This window comes from Xenopus laevis, chromosome 4S (assembly GCF_017654675.1).
Source record: "Xenopus laevis strain J_2021 chromosome 4S, Xenopus_laevis_v10.1, whole genome shotgun sequence".
NCBI lineage: Eukaryota > Metazoa > Chordata > Amphibia > Anura > Pipidae > Xenopus > Xenopus laevis.
Window position 1 is genome coordinate 54,776,240 of NC_054378.1, and position 15,033 is coordinate 54,791,272.

At 42.8% G+C, this 15,033-nt stretch overlaps 1 protein-coding gene across 1 annotated transcript in view; it reads right to left on the reverse strand.

Moving 5' to 3' along the window:
• Window positions 1-8,882, reverse strand: part of shcbp1.S (SHC SH2-domain binding protein 1 S homeolog) — a 35,767-nt gene extending 26,885 nt beyond the window's left edge. The window contains 1 exon segment of the mRNA NM_001092212.1: window positions 8,558-8,882. Within this exon segment, the coding sequence (NP_001085681.1) occupies window positions 8,558-8,660 (103 nt within the window). The 5' untranslated portion in view covers window positions 8,661-8,882.
• Window positions 8,883-15,033: the final 6,151 nt, after the last annotated feature.

Genomic DNA, 15,033 nt, shown 5'->3' on the forward strand with positions numbered 1-15,033 from the left:
GAGGCAACTTCGGGCGACTTCAGAAATCAAAGCGTCACAAGTGCATTGGCACTGGCGTTTTGTCATTATAGCAGGCAGGGAATCTGCCCGTGTTCTTAAACCCTTAAAGGGGTGGTACTTTAGTATGGTGTAGGGAGTGATATTCTGAGACAATTTGCAATTTGTTTTCATTTTTTATTTTTTGTGGTAATTGAGTTATTTAGCTTTTTATTCAGCAGCTCTCCAGTTTGCCATTTCAGCACTCTGGTTGCTAGGGTCCGAATTATTTGGCATAAATAGAAAGCGGAGTCAATATAAAAGTAGCAATAACAAATGTGTAGCTTTACAGAGCATTTGGGGTCAGTGACCCCCACCTGACAGCTGGAAAGAGTCTGAAGAAGGCAAATAATGCAAAAAAAATATATAAAAAAAATAATAATAATGAAGACCAATTAAAACATTGCTTAGAATTAGCCATTATAGAACATACTAAAACTTAACTGAAAGGTGAACCACCCCTTTAATGAATGAGTTGATAAAAAATATTTGCGTACCATCAGTATACAGGTGCCATTTAAATGCAAACAAGTTAATGAGATCTCCCAAAGAATGATTGAGAACAACAATGGATCAAGTACAGAACCTTAAGGCACCGCTACATTAAATGCAACTGTCAATTTATATTTGTTTGCTTTAGAGAGTGAACAATCGGTTACAAAGTTATGAAGAGAGACAGGTGGCAGAATTAAAGGGATGGGTGGCATTATATGAGTGATATTAACTGAACATATATGATTTTAAGAGCAGCTTTAAGTCATTTTTATAACCGTGCACTTAGAGCAGTAGTGAATGAATTGCATCCCTGCTGCATGTTTCTGATGTATCCTAACTACCAATCTGGTTTATTTATTTTAACCTTAGGAAGGAATACTCTTGAAATTCTAAATCTAAAGCAATGCTACCCTTTTCCACTTTTCTTAAAGCATTTTAAGATCAGATCTTTAATTTAAGTGTGCAAGTTGAAATATAAGGATATTACATTGTCATTCTTAATACCAAAAAAAGTGATGCAAACAGCCAAAAGAACTTTGCATGAACCTTTCAACTATGTTTATTTATTTTTATTTTTGTCACTTCAAAATACTACACTACAGTTCAAACATCATTAGCCTTGAAGTTTGTACCAGAAATGGCTGGGGATAGAGTGTGATTACTCACCAGCCTCAGACCCATAGAACAGATGCAAAATAAGTAAATAAAGTCATACATAATGACCCTTTCTTTTCATCTTTTTTTAGACAACATTCATTACAAGTTTAACTCAGATCCACTCACAGTACTTTGGCAGAACAGACTGGCAGTGACTAATAGTTCCCTTTCATAAAGATGCTTAAATGGAAACATTTGTCTGGAGGAGCCAACATTAATACAACAGAAAGATTCACCATTCTGTTTTATTGCTAAGTTTGTCCTTGACTTCAAGTATATGAATATGCCGTTTGAATCCAGGCTATAGAAATGTCAGGAATGTAACGAAGTCTAAATAGACAAGAAATATGAAAATACCCTGCAGTGCGGTTAATTTGAAGAGAACGGATTTTATTTTTCATTAAGTTCACCCTTGCATGTATTATATTCAGCATAAAAACTGTAAATATTACACATAATTCCCACAAAGGTGTAATCCTCATGATGTCAGCACCCAGGTGGGGGATGCTGTGGTCCTTGCCATCTCATATAAGGCTTTCCTATCAGCAGTTACTTTGGAATGGATTTTAAACAACGCTGCTGTGCTTATTAAAACTGGATCTAGAATGGTTATTAGATTAAAGACTGTATATGATAATCTGCATTTCCCCCCCCCCTTTTTTTTTTTTTTACACTGAAAACACACAAGTGAAGTTCTTATGTGTGTAGAAATTCCATCCACTAACTTCTCTCGCTCTTAAACACAATTTCTGAATACATAAACGTATGCAATGCCACTTGGAGAGTTGAACTAATGACTTGGGAGGCTAACTCTTGTAAAACTGTTAAAGTCATGAAGCTGAATGAGACTTGCCATGCTGGTAACTGCACCAAATTGGAGCAAAAAGGAATCCTACAGCAGGGCAAGAGTTTAAGAAACGGTAGCCTAAATGAAACATGATTTACTTATTGGGATATTAAGAGAGATGTTAAACTGTTCTCATTATCTGGCATAAAGGGGATGTTCACCTTTCAATTTCAAAAAAATTTCACAATAACCCATCCTCTCCCGATTCGATAGACAGATTCGATAGACCAGGGGTCCTCAAACTACGGCCCGCGGGCCGGATACGGCCCTCCAATGTAATTTACCCGGCCCCCGCCCACGCTGGCAATTGCCCCACATTTTTTTTAAAAAAAACACATTTTTTAAAAAAAAATATAGAAAGCTCAGGCCCAGGCCCCCTGCAGAGTTCCGCACTTCCAAGACCCAGCCAGGCAGTCTCTACTTGTCCTGCTGGCTGGATCCGTAGAGGCAGCAGGGCAGCAGCAAACCGCCCAGCAACTTGCGCATCCATCCAATGATGCGCCGGCATAAAGAGAGGCGCGCCGCCGCGCTGGCGTGCGCGGTGACGTCAGCAGGGACCTGTGCGCCTGTGAAGTGTGGCCTGGGCCCTGGCGCGTCGTATGGGTGCGGCCGGCGTTCTTGCATGAGGCGCCTCTGACTCGTCTGACAACAAGTCTCCCACTCCTCCTCCTGGCTCCTGAAAAACTGTGGGTGGCTGCCTGTGCCTGGTGAACTGCTGCTGATATTGGCGACTGAACTACCTGCTGATACAGGTACAGACTTGGGGGGGGCTGGGGGGTGGAAATGCATTTTTTTTGTCACAACAGGTACAGATTTGGGGGGGCTGGGGGCAATGAATTTTTTTGGCACAACAGGTACAGATTTGGGGGGGCTGGGGGCAATGAATTTTTTTGGCACAACAGGTACAGATTTTTGGGGGCAATGAATTTTTTTGGCACAACAGGTGCAGATTTGGGGGGGGAATATTTTGGGTGCTGGCACAGGTACATATTGGGGGCAATATTTTCAGGGGTGCTGCTGGCTGGCACATGTAAAAATTGGGGGCAATATTTTGGGTGCTGCTGGCTGGCACAGGTACAGATTGGGGGCAATATTTTCAGGGGTGCTGCTGGCTGGCACATGTAAAAATTGGGGGCAATATTTTGGGTGCTGCTGGCTGGCACATGTACAGATTGGGGGCAATATTTTGGGTTGCTGCTGGCTGGCACAGGTACAGATTGGGGGCAATATTTTCAGGGGTGCTGCTGGCTGGCACATGTAAAAATTGGGGGCAATATTTTGGGTGCTGCTGGCTGGCACATGTACAGATTGGGGGCAATATTTTGGGTGCTGCTGGCTGGCACATGTACGGATTGGGGGCAATATTTTGGGTGCTGCTGGCTGGCACATGTACAGATAGGGGGCAATATTTTGGGTGCTGCTGGCTGGCACATGTACGGATTGGGGCAATATTTTGGGTGCTGCTGGCTGGCACATGTACAGATTGGGGGCAATATTTTGGGTGCTGCTGGCTGGCACATGTACAGATTGGGGGCAATATTTTGGGTGCTGCTGGCTGGCACAGGTACAGATTGGGGCAATATTTTCAGGGGTGCTGCTGGCTGGCACGTGTAAAAATTGGGGGCAATATTTTGGGTGCTGCTGGCTGGCACATGTACAGATTGGGGGCAATATTTTGGGTGCTGCTGGCTGGCACATGTACGGATTGGGGGCAATATTTTGGGTGCTGCTGGCTGGCACATGTACAGATAGGGGGCAATATTTTGGGTGCTGCTGGCTGGCACATGTACAGATTGGGGGCAATATTTTGGGTGCTGCTGGCTGGCACAGGTACAGATTGGGGGCAATATTTTGGGTGCTGCTGGCTGGCACAGGTACATATTGGGGGCAATATTTTGGGTGCTGCTGGCTGGCACAGGTACAGATTTTGTGTGCTGTTGGCACAGGCAGAATATCTTGGCTGCTGCTTGCATGGATAATTGATGGATTGCACTTTTCTCTTAGTAGTTGTGTTAAAAGTAAAATGTTGTGGATATTCTAGTTTTGTAATTATCACAGTGTCTTATGGTGGATCTGTAAATTCTACAGGTGGACAACAATACAATTATGTCAAGGAAAAGAAAAGTTGACTGAGTGCAGGATATTCAAAGAACAGTGGACCTATGATTACTTTTTCATGCAGTGCAAGGAGAGAGCTGTTTGTCTGTTATGCCAGGATTCAGTGGCTGTGTTCAAGGAATACAATTTGCGTCTACACTACGAAACTAAACATAAAGACAAATATGGTTGCTTGGTCGGACAAGGGAGAAAAGACAAGATATTAAAACTGAAACATGGATTCACAACTCAGCAAAATGCATTTGTGAAGCAGAAGGCGATAAATATTTCATCATTGCGAGCAAGTTTTCAAGTTGCCAAGCTAATAGCCCGCACTGGCAGACCATTTGTGGAGGGAGAATTTGTGAAAGAATGTCTTCTTTCTGTTGCCAAAGAGATGTGTCCAGAGAAGGCTGATTTATTTGGAACAGTGAGTCTTTCAGGACCTACAATTACACGAAGGATTGAAGAAATGGGGGACAATTTGCATAAAAATTTGCAAAACGCCTCAAAAAAAATTTGCTATTTTTCATTGGAACTCGACGAAAGCAATGATGTCCGTGATTCTGCACAGCTTCTAATTTTCATTCGTGCAACAAATGATCATTTTGAAGTCACAGAGGAGCTTGCTGCACTGCAAAGCATCAAAGGAACAACAACAGGAGAGGATATCTATGAAAAGGTTTGCCAAACTATGAATGATTTGGAGCTAGACTGGGCTAAACTAGCCAGTGTGACAACTGACGGTGCTCCTAGCATGGTGGGGTCTATGAAAGGAGTGGTGGGACGCATTAACAAAGAAATGGACCAACTCAACCATTCACGTCCAATAGCCATACACTGCCTCATCCACCAACAAGCGCTGTGTTGTAAATCACTGAAGTGGGACTCTGTCATGAAAGTTGTGGTGTCCTGTGTTAACTTCATTAGGGCTCATGCACTAAACCACAGACAGTTTCAGGCATTTCTGTCTGAGCTGAATGTTGCCTATGATGATATTCTGTACCACACAGAAGTCCGTTGGCTGAGTCGAGGGAGAGTTTTGAAACGTTTTTATGACTTACTTCCACAGATTTCGGATTTTCTGCTTTCAAAAAACAAAGAAGTACCAGACCTTAAAGATGAAGAATGGAAATGGCACCTTGCTTTTCTGACAGATGTAACAGAACTACTCAACAGTTTCAATGTGCAACTTCAAGGAAAGGGGAAGCTCATCTGTGATATGCATTCACATGTGAAAGCATTTGAAGTAAAATTGGACCTCCTCATTAAACTAGTGAAGGAGGAAAATTTCTGCCATCTCCCCTCTACTCAAAAGCTGTTAGCTGAGAAACCAACAGTTGCATTCCCAAACAAAACATGTGTGGATTCACTGGAAATGTTGCAAAGGCAGTTTCAAAAGAGATTTAAAGAGCTTCATCTCCATGAACAGGACATACAGCTTTTCCGGAACCCATTTTCTGTTGAAATTGAAAATGTTGATCCGATTTACCAAATGGAACTGGCCGAACTACAGAATTGTGACTCTCTAAAAGACATTTTCAAAGCAAGCAGCCTTACTAATTTCTATGCATCTCTCCCCTCTGAGACATATCTTAATCTCAGGAACCATGCACTCAAAATGGCAACCATCTTTGGCAGCACCTATGTCTGTGAACAGACTTTTTCCCGAATGAAAAATCTGAAATCTCCAACCAGATCCACACTTACTGATGCACACTTGCATCACTTGTTACGACTTGCAGTGACAAACATGGAACCGGATATTGATTATCTCATCAGCCAAAAGCAGGCCCACACTTCCCATTGAAATACTGGTAAGTTTATGTTAGTTAAAATTGTTCTTCATTGTACATTTTTTAAATAGTGTATTGTTTCTTCATGATTTTGTTTGCACTACCTGTACTACAAATAAGATATATATGCAGTGTGCATGGGAATTTGTTCATTTTTTTTTTTTAAACTATAGTCCGGCCCCCCAACAGTCTGAGGAACCGTGAACTGGCCCTCTGCTTAAAAAGTTTGAGGACCCCTGCGATAGACAGATTCGATAGACAGATTCGATAGACAGATTCGATAGACAGATTCGATAGACAGATTCGATAGACAGATTCGATAGACAGATTCGATAGACAGATTCGATAGACAGATTCGATAGACAGATTCGATAGACAGATTCGATAGACAGATTCGATAGACAGATTCGATAGACAGATTCGATAGATTCGATAGATTCGATAGACAGATTCGATAGATTCAATCCCGACCGTCTCTATAGTCATTGAAGGAGAGGCAAGCATTACAATAAAAGCAGTTTCAGCAGTCACAAAAGTAGGGTTGAAACAACAGCAAATCAAGCCCACCACTCTCCACAACGGCATGAGCCCACTCATCCCACAGTTCCTGTGGGTTGTGGCAAGACCCACGCATCCTGATTAAATAAACCTATTGTTGAGAAAACCTATACTTGGTGTTCATGATTTATTTATATGATTTTTAAGTTACAAGGCTCTTTTTTCCCCTCTCTCTTTTCCAGCCTGTAGCTGGTTGTCAGGTTCACAAAACCAAAAAGCAGACTTGACAATACGGCTTCAGTTTTATTTTAATTCTTAGTCTTATTGCAATTTTTTCCTTTTCAGGCCCTCTACTGTTAGCTTTCTGATTTCAAAACAATTGGCTGGTTTCTAAGTTAATTAACCGCTAGCAACCACTTTTAAATTTCGTGCTGCTAAACATTAAATATGAAAGAAAATGTGCAAGTTGTCTAGGAATTATGCAGCCTTTCTTAGTTTTTACATAAACAATCCATTAAACGTCCAACAATAAGGTCAGTAAGTAATTTTGTGACTTTTTGGGTTAAGTCACATGGATGAGAATATAAATAAGTAAATAAAACATTGATAAAACATTGTTTCGCTGATGAGCAAACAATATAGATTATCTGTTATACCTCTAACAGAATTGGTCATAACAGATGCTTTCCCAAGGGGCATAAAAGCTGAAGTCTTTGTCGGTCTCCAACCTGCCCATAATCAGTAGTTAATTGCTGACTCGTTCAACAGAAAATGCTTCAGTTGTCATTAAAGGAGATGGAGAAAAGAAAGAGTAACAAACTTTAAATACTGCATACTTCCTAAAATTTAACAAAAATACAGTTTGGCTTTACACAGTTTTTGGTTTTTTTTTTGACCACTGCTGAACTTCACAGCGGTTCTGGTCAAGATTTCATGCTTCTGAGCATATTTATTTTATTTACAACTCACGCTTTTTGTTAGACAGGTGTGGACCTGTTAGCCAGAATGCTCGGTGCCTGGGGTTTTCCGGATAATGGATCTTCATGCCTTAAGTCTACTAGAAATTAATTTAAACCTTAAATAAACCCAATAGGCTGGTTTTGCTTCCAATAAGGATTCATTATATCTTAGTTTGGATCGAGTACAAGCTACTATTTTATTATTACATCATTTTTAAAAATTTGGAGTCTATGGGAGCCATTACATAATTCGGAGCTTTCTGGATATCAGGTTTCCGGATAAGGGATCCTGTACCTGAGCACCGAATGACCAGTGAAGTTTGTAAACACCACCCCCGCCTCTGTGACTCCATTCTCCTCACATCACTATCCCACTCTCAACTGCAGGACTTCCCTCATACTCCTGTCTGTTTCTGGAATCCCCTGCCACGATGTCCCTTTATTCAACACCTTCAGACATTAAAGACTAGAGGCATAATCAATTTTTTTTTTTTTTTTAATATTTTTCTTAATCCTGATTTTGTACCCTCTAACCTTCATTTGTTAATCTATCATAAGGCTGCTGTTTATATTATGTTACTGTCGACATTACGGGACAGGTTGAATACTAGGAGATAACTTGTGAACACATTTAGATGTAAAAACAGCAACTAGCACCAGATGAAGGAGCCATGGACTCCCAAACATGTAGTGCTATGTCTAAATCATGGATATTACACTCACATGCTTTCTGGAGGATTTTGTTCTTTTGCTAAAATCAGCAACAACAAAGTGTTGTCAAACAGGTTCCAGCTTTGCACTGCCCTTATTATCAAGCCGCTTCAAAAATGAATAAACGCTATTTCGCTTAATTTTCTGATCTGATGGTTTTTTATTTTAGGTCCTAAAACCTCAAATTCTCACCACTAACAACACTTTGACTCAGGAACAACCGAGATCCTGAATAACCGAAGGGAGAATGTGGCTTTAAAATGTCTGGATTCTCAGGGCTCAGATTGTTGCCCCTGTTATAATGAGATTTCAGTATAGATGACGTGACAGCTGAGTGACCCACGGGTCCCGCAATAGGGATGCTGCTTGTTTATAAACTGGAGATTTAACAGTGGTCCGGCGTTCCCTGCTCTCCCCATTGCTGAATGGAACTAGTAGTTTTAGCTGCTTTCTGATCTTACCTTGTTTAACATCCCGCAGCTCCTCCGAACACCGATCGCTGCCCACATGGAAAAAGTCATCCCCATCTTGCAAAGGCGGAAACTGAGCCTCTGCTTCCGCCATAACTTTCATCTGTACACCCGCCATATAGCCGAAGGATACCGCCTCCACCCTCCGCTCGGCCTCTCCCGCTTCCAATCACTTTCAAATTTTACCCGATCTTACGCGCAGAATAGCTATATCACGTGTCTACGCTTTCATTGGCTGCTGCATTTACGTGATAAACGTGCCAGAACTGCGACATCTTGTGGCGGAATGTGGTTCCAGCGTCTTTGTGCTTGGGACATTGTTCCAAGGAGACTGCTCTAAAGCTTGATTTTTATATGAGCTGATTCCATGTTCACAAACCGGTGCGGCTGTTTGCTACAATTAGAAATCCCTTTTTACGTCACACCCGCCCCCCACCAGCCAGTAACAAAATTGGGAAAAGGTCAATACATACAAACAAATATGGCACTTAACCTCCAAGTTCTGGCCTAACTGTTAAATATCAAATAGCCATACAATGTAATTAGAATAAAAGGCAATATTTATTCCCCACCATGCCATATGTAATTAAAACCATTTAAAATAAGCAGTGCTGCATTGGCGATAGGGATCCCTCTACTCCAATTATCTATCACTATTCTTACATTTAACTTGGCAGTTGCCAAATTGTTAAACAAATACTACATTACCCAGCATGCACTGGGAGAAGCAGGCTTGGCACATTACGACAAGAAAAAACTTTGGCTAGTTTCCAAAGTACAAACCAGCCAAAGGTCCAAAAAGTAGCCCAAATCCATACCTTGGCTAGTTTATACTTTGAAAACCAGCCTGGGCTTTTCCAATTTGGCTGGAAAACCGCCAACCTGGCAACGTTGGATTCTGGAGGTGGTTCTCCCAGGAGGTTTGATCCAAAATGTATTGCAATTGCATACACATGTCCATTGATATTTTTGTGAGAAGTGTGGTCATATCATAGTTAGTTAACACAACAATATCGTGCTGTGTACCTTTAAGGAGTCTTCCCCAATAGCAGAGTCAGCAGAGCACATACTCCCGATCTGGGAGGCCCGCAAGGTTGTGGGTTCAATTCACACCACTGCTGAAACCTCAGTGCCAAAGTAGCACTGGTTGGTTGTGCTTTAACTAACGCTGGAGAGTGATGGAAAGACAAGTGCTGGAAGTCCATCATCTGCCTTCCATTTGGCTGTACCTTTTTTTTAATACGCACACTAAAAGAGTCAATTCCAACCTGAGGTATGTCTCTAAAAATGACTTCCCTAATAGCAGAGTCAGTAAAGCACATGCCTCCCAGTCTGGGAGATCCACAAAGTTTTGAGTTTGATTCCTACTTTTGCAGAAAACTCAATGCCAAAGCAGCACTGGTTAATTGTACTTTAAAGGGATACTGTCATGGGAAAAAAAATCAGTTAATAGTGCTGCTCCAGCAGAATTCTAAACTGAAATCCATTTCTCAAAAGAGCAAACAGATTTTTTTATATTCAATTTTGAAATCTGACATTGGGCTAGACATACTGTCAATTTCCCAGCTGCCCCAAGTCATGTGACTTGTGCTCTGATAAACTTCAATCACTCTTTACTGCTGTACTGCAAGTTGGAGTGATATCACCCCCTCCCTTTCCCCCCAGCAGTCAAACAAGAGAACAAGGGGAAGGTAACCAGATAGCAGCTCCCTAACACAAGATAACAGCTGCCTGGCAGATCTAAGAACAACACTCAATAGTAAAAACCCATGTCCCACTGAGACACATTCAGTTACATTGAGAAGGAAAAACAGCAGCCTGCCAGAAAGCATTTCTCTCCTAAAGTGCAGGCACAAGTCACATGACCAGGGGCAGCTGGAGTAGCACTATTAACTGATTCATTTTAAAAAAAAAAAAAAATTCCCATGACAGTATCCCTTTAACTAACTCTGGAGAATGATGGAAAGACCATTGCCAGAAGCCCATCATCCGCCTTCCATTTGGCAGTACCTTTTTTTATTACGCGGACTAAAAGAGTCAATACCAACCTGAGGTACATCACAAAATGTGCTTTCCCCAATAGCAGAGTCATTAAAGCGCTTGCTCCCCAGTTTGGGAGGTCGACAAGGTTGTGGGTTCGATTCCCATCTTTGCTGAAAACTCAGTGCCAAAGCAGCACTGATTGCTTGGTTTTAACTAACTCTGGAGAATGATGGAAAGACAAGTGCCGGAAGTCCGCCATTCATTTGGCTGTTTCTTTTTCTTATTACACAGACTATTAGAGTCAATACCAACCTGCGGTACATTGCTAAAAGACCTTCCCCAATATCAGAGTCGGTAAAGTGCTTGCCCCCAGGTCTGGGAGCTCCACAAGGCCATGGGCTTTATTCCCACCTCTGCTAAAAACGCAGTGCCAAAGCAGCACTAGTTGTTTGTGCTTTAACTAACTCTGGAGAGTGATGGAAAGACAAGTGCTAGATGTCCATCATCCGCCTTCCATTTGGCTGTACCTTATTTTTGAATTACTAATAGAGTTAATACCAACCTGAGGTACATCTCTAAAGGAGCATTCCCCAATAGCAGAGTCGGTCGAAAGCATGCCCCCCAGTCTGGGAGCTCCACAAGGTCACAGGCTCAATTTCCACCTCTGCTGAAAACTCAGTGCCAAAGCAGCACTCTTTAATTGTGCTTTAACTGACTCTGGAGATTGATGGAAAGACAAGTGCCAGAAGTCAACCATCTGCCTTCCATTTGGTTGTACCTTTTTCTTACAGGGGTTGTCCTTCAAAGCTACCAGGTATCTACTTCAGGCCAGGGATTCCCCATCTAACATTTTGCCCTTACCTTTTCATCAACTTGGGTCTTTTATTCCGCATACTGAACCCTTCTTGGGGTTTGCTTAGCTGCGGTTGTTCTTCAAAGCTACCCAGGTATCTACTTAAGGACAGGGGTTCCCCATCTAGCATTTTGTAAACTGAGGAAGGTGCAAACTATGCCTTTGTATTCAAGAGACAGGTAGCAAACAGTCCTGGAACTAGGGGCATTCGATGGGCCACACGGCCTAGTCCTGTTGGGAGCAGTTCCGGGTGACTGTAATAACTGATTTTCCCCTTGTGTATCTGCATTGACTGACAGTGCCGGAAGTCCATCTTCTGCCTAATAGAGTCAATTCCAATCTAAGGTACATCTCTTGAAGAGCGTTCCTAAATAGCAGAGTCAGTAGAGTGCATCCCCCCCATCTAGGAGACCGACAAGGTCATGGGCTTGATTCCCACCTCTGCTGAAAGCTCAGTGCCAAAGCAGCACTGGTTGTTTCCCCTTTAACTAACTCGGAGAGTGATGGGAAGACTCTGGATGGTCCACAAGGTTGTGGGTTGAAGTCCCACCTCTGATTAAAACTCAGTGCCAAAGCAGCTCTTGTTTTTTGTGCTTTAACTAACTCTGAAGTGTTATGGAAAGACAAGTGCCGGAAGTCCACCATCCGCCATTCATTTGGCTTTACCTTTTTCTTACAGGGGTTGTCCTCCCCATTTAACATTTTGCCCTTACCTTTGCACCTTTTTGGGGTTTGCTTAGCCGCGGTTGTCCTCGAAAACTACCCAGGTATCTACTTCAGGCCAGGGGTTCCCCATCTAGAATTTTGTAGCCCTAAGAAGGTGACAACCTGTGCCTTTGTATTCAACAGAAAGGTAGCAAACAGGCCTGGAACTAGGGCATTCGATGGGCCACACGGCCTAGTCCTGTTGGGAGCAGTTCCGGATGACCGTAATAACTGATTTTCCCCATGTGCATCTGCATTGACTGACAGTGCTGGAAGTCCATCTTCTGCCTAATAGAGTCAATTCCAACCTGAGGTACATAGCGTACAGACCATTCCCAAATAGCAGAGTCAGTCGAGCGCATGCTCCCCACCTGGGAAACCCACAAGGTCATGGATTCAATTCGCACCTCTGCTGAAAGCTCAGTGCCAAAGCAACACTGCTTGATTGTGCTTTAACTAATTCGGAGAGTGATGGAAAGACATGTGCCGGATGTCCATTATCTGCCTTGTATTTGGCTGTACCGTTTTTTTTAATTACGCAAAGTATTATAGTTAATACTAAACAGAGGTACATGTCTAAAAGAGCATTTCACAATAGCAGAGTCGGTAGAGCGCATGCCCCCCCCCCCCCCGTATAGAAGGTCCTCAAGGTTGTCGGTTCAATTTCTACCTAAAGCGTTGTGCCAAAGCAGCTCTGAGTTAAAGGGATCCTGTCATCGGAAAGCATGTTTTTTTTTCAAAACACATCAGTTAATAGTGCTACTCCAGCAGAATTCTGCACTGAAATCCATTTCTCAAAAGAGCAAACAGATTTTTTTATATTCAGTTTTGAAAACTGACATGGGGCTAGACATTTTGTCAATTTCCCAGCTGCCCCATGTCATGTGACTTGTGCCTGCACTTTAGGAGAGAAATGCTTTCCGGCAGGCTGCTGTTTTTCCTTCTCAATGTAACTGAAGGAGTCTCAGTGGGACATGGGTTTTTACTATTGAGTGTTGTTCTTAGATCTGCCAAGCAGCTGTTATCTTGTGTTAGGGAGCTGCTATCTGGTTACCTTCCCATTGTTCTTTTGTTTGGCTGCTGGGGGGGAAAGGGAGGGGGTGATATCACTCTAACTTGCAGTACAGCAGTAAAGAGTGATTGAAGTTTATCATAGCACAAGTCACATGACTTGGGGCAGCTGGGAAATTGACAATATGTCTAGCCCCATGTCAGATTTCAAAATTGAATATAAAAAAAATCTGTTTGCTCTTTTGAGAAATGGATTTTAGTGCAGAATTCTGCTGGAGCAGCACTATTAACTGATTCATTTTTATTTATTTTTTTCCCATGACAGTATCCCTTTAATACCAACCTGAGGTACACTTCTAAAGGAGCATTCCCCAATAGCAGAGTCGGTAGAGAACATGCCCCCCCCCAGTGTGGGAGCTCCACAAGGTTGCCGGTTCGATTCTAAACTCTGCTGTAAGCTCAGTGCCAAAGCAGCACTGGTTGTTTGTCCTTTAACTAATTCGAAGAGCGATGGAAAGACAAGTGCCGGATGTCCATCATCCGCCGTCCATTTCGCTGTACCTATTTTTTTTTTAATTACGCAGACTAATATAGTTAATACCAACTTCAGGTATGTCTTTAAAGGACCATTCCCCAATAGCAGAGTAGGTAGAGTGCATACCACCCCCCAATCTGGGACCTCCACAAGGTCATGAGTTCAATTCCCACCTCTGCTAAAAGCTCAGTGCTAGCACAACAATTAATGATTGTGCTATAACTAATTCGGAAAGTGATGGCAAGACAAGTCCCGGATGGCAATCATCCGCTTTCCATTTGGATGTACCTTTTTTTTTAATACGCAGAATAATATAGTTAATACCAACCTGAGGTGTGTTTTTAAAGGAGCATTTCAGAGAAAGATACCTTTTCTTCAGGCTACATTAATGAGTAAACAATATTTCACATTTGTTACAGCACCAAAACTTCCTTCGCTAATCAGCTTCTCAAATGCTTAATTTCAAGAAGGTTCATCTGTGCCATCTTCTGCATCTGCATTCAACAGCGACCTCTACTTTCTTTTCGGCAGAATCGCACCAAAGCTGCCCTCGCTAGTCAGCTTGTCAAATGCTTTTTTTTTTTTTTTTTTAAGCTTGGCACAGAACACTGTCCTCATTAAGCAATTTGCCAAGGTCAACTTCAGGCTGATGCTAGGCAAACCCCCAAAAGAGTTCTGTATGGGGAAAAAATACCCAAGTTGATGCAAAGGTAAGGGCAAGGTGTCAGATGGGGAAGCACTGGCCTGAAGTAGAAGTACATACCTGTCAGACTCACCAGTATAATCCAGTCGTAGAAGGAGCTGGAGCAGAAGACAGTGAACCCACAAGCGCCTCACACAACCGCGACCCACCTGGAGTGGAACAGGGAGCAGGGTTGTGGAGAGTAGCCAGTGAGACGATAAGCGAAGTACAAGGGATTAGGCAAAGTCGTAGTCAGGAGGTCCGAGGTCAGAAGGCAGGCAGCGAGATTCGTAAATGATGAGACAGGCCGAAGTCGAGACGGCAGCAGGAAACCACAGTCCGGGTACAGGCAAGGGTCGATAACAGGAATTCAAGAAGTATAGAGACGCTAGGGTTTCAGTTAAACAACCTAATAACCAGGCAATGCATCTCAGTCAGAACCAGGTTTAAATATTGTAATTTGGCGCCAAACTGGCGTCTTTCCGCTGGCGTCGCAGTACTGACGCCAGCACGTCCGTCTTAGGCGTTTTCGCCTGCGTCGTTGCGCCAGCGTCCCGCGCCGGACAGAACGCAGGCCCAATTCCTCACACATACCGGCGTAGCTTAGAAGGACAACCCCAGTTAGAAAAAGGGGCAGCCAAATGGAAGGCGGATGATGGACTTCTGGCACTTCCCCTTCCAGCACTCTCGAGAGTTAG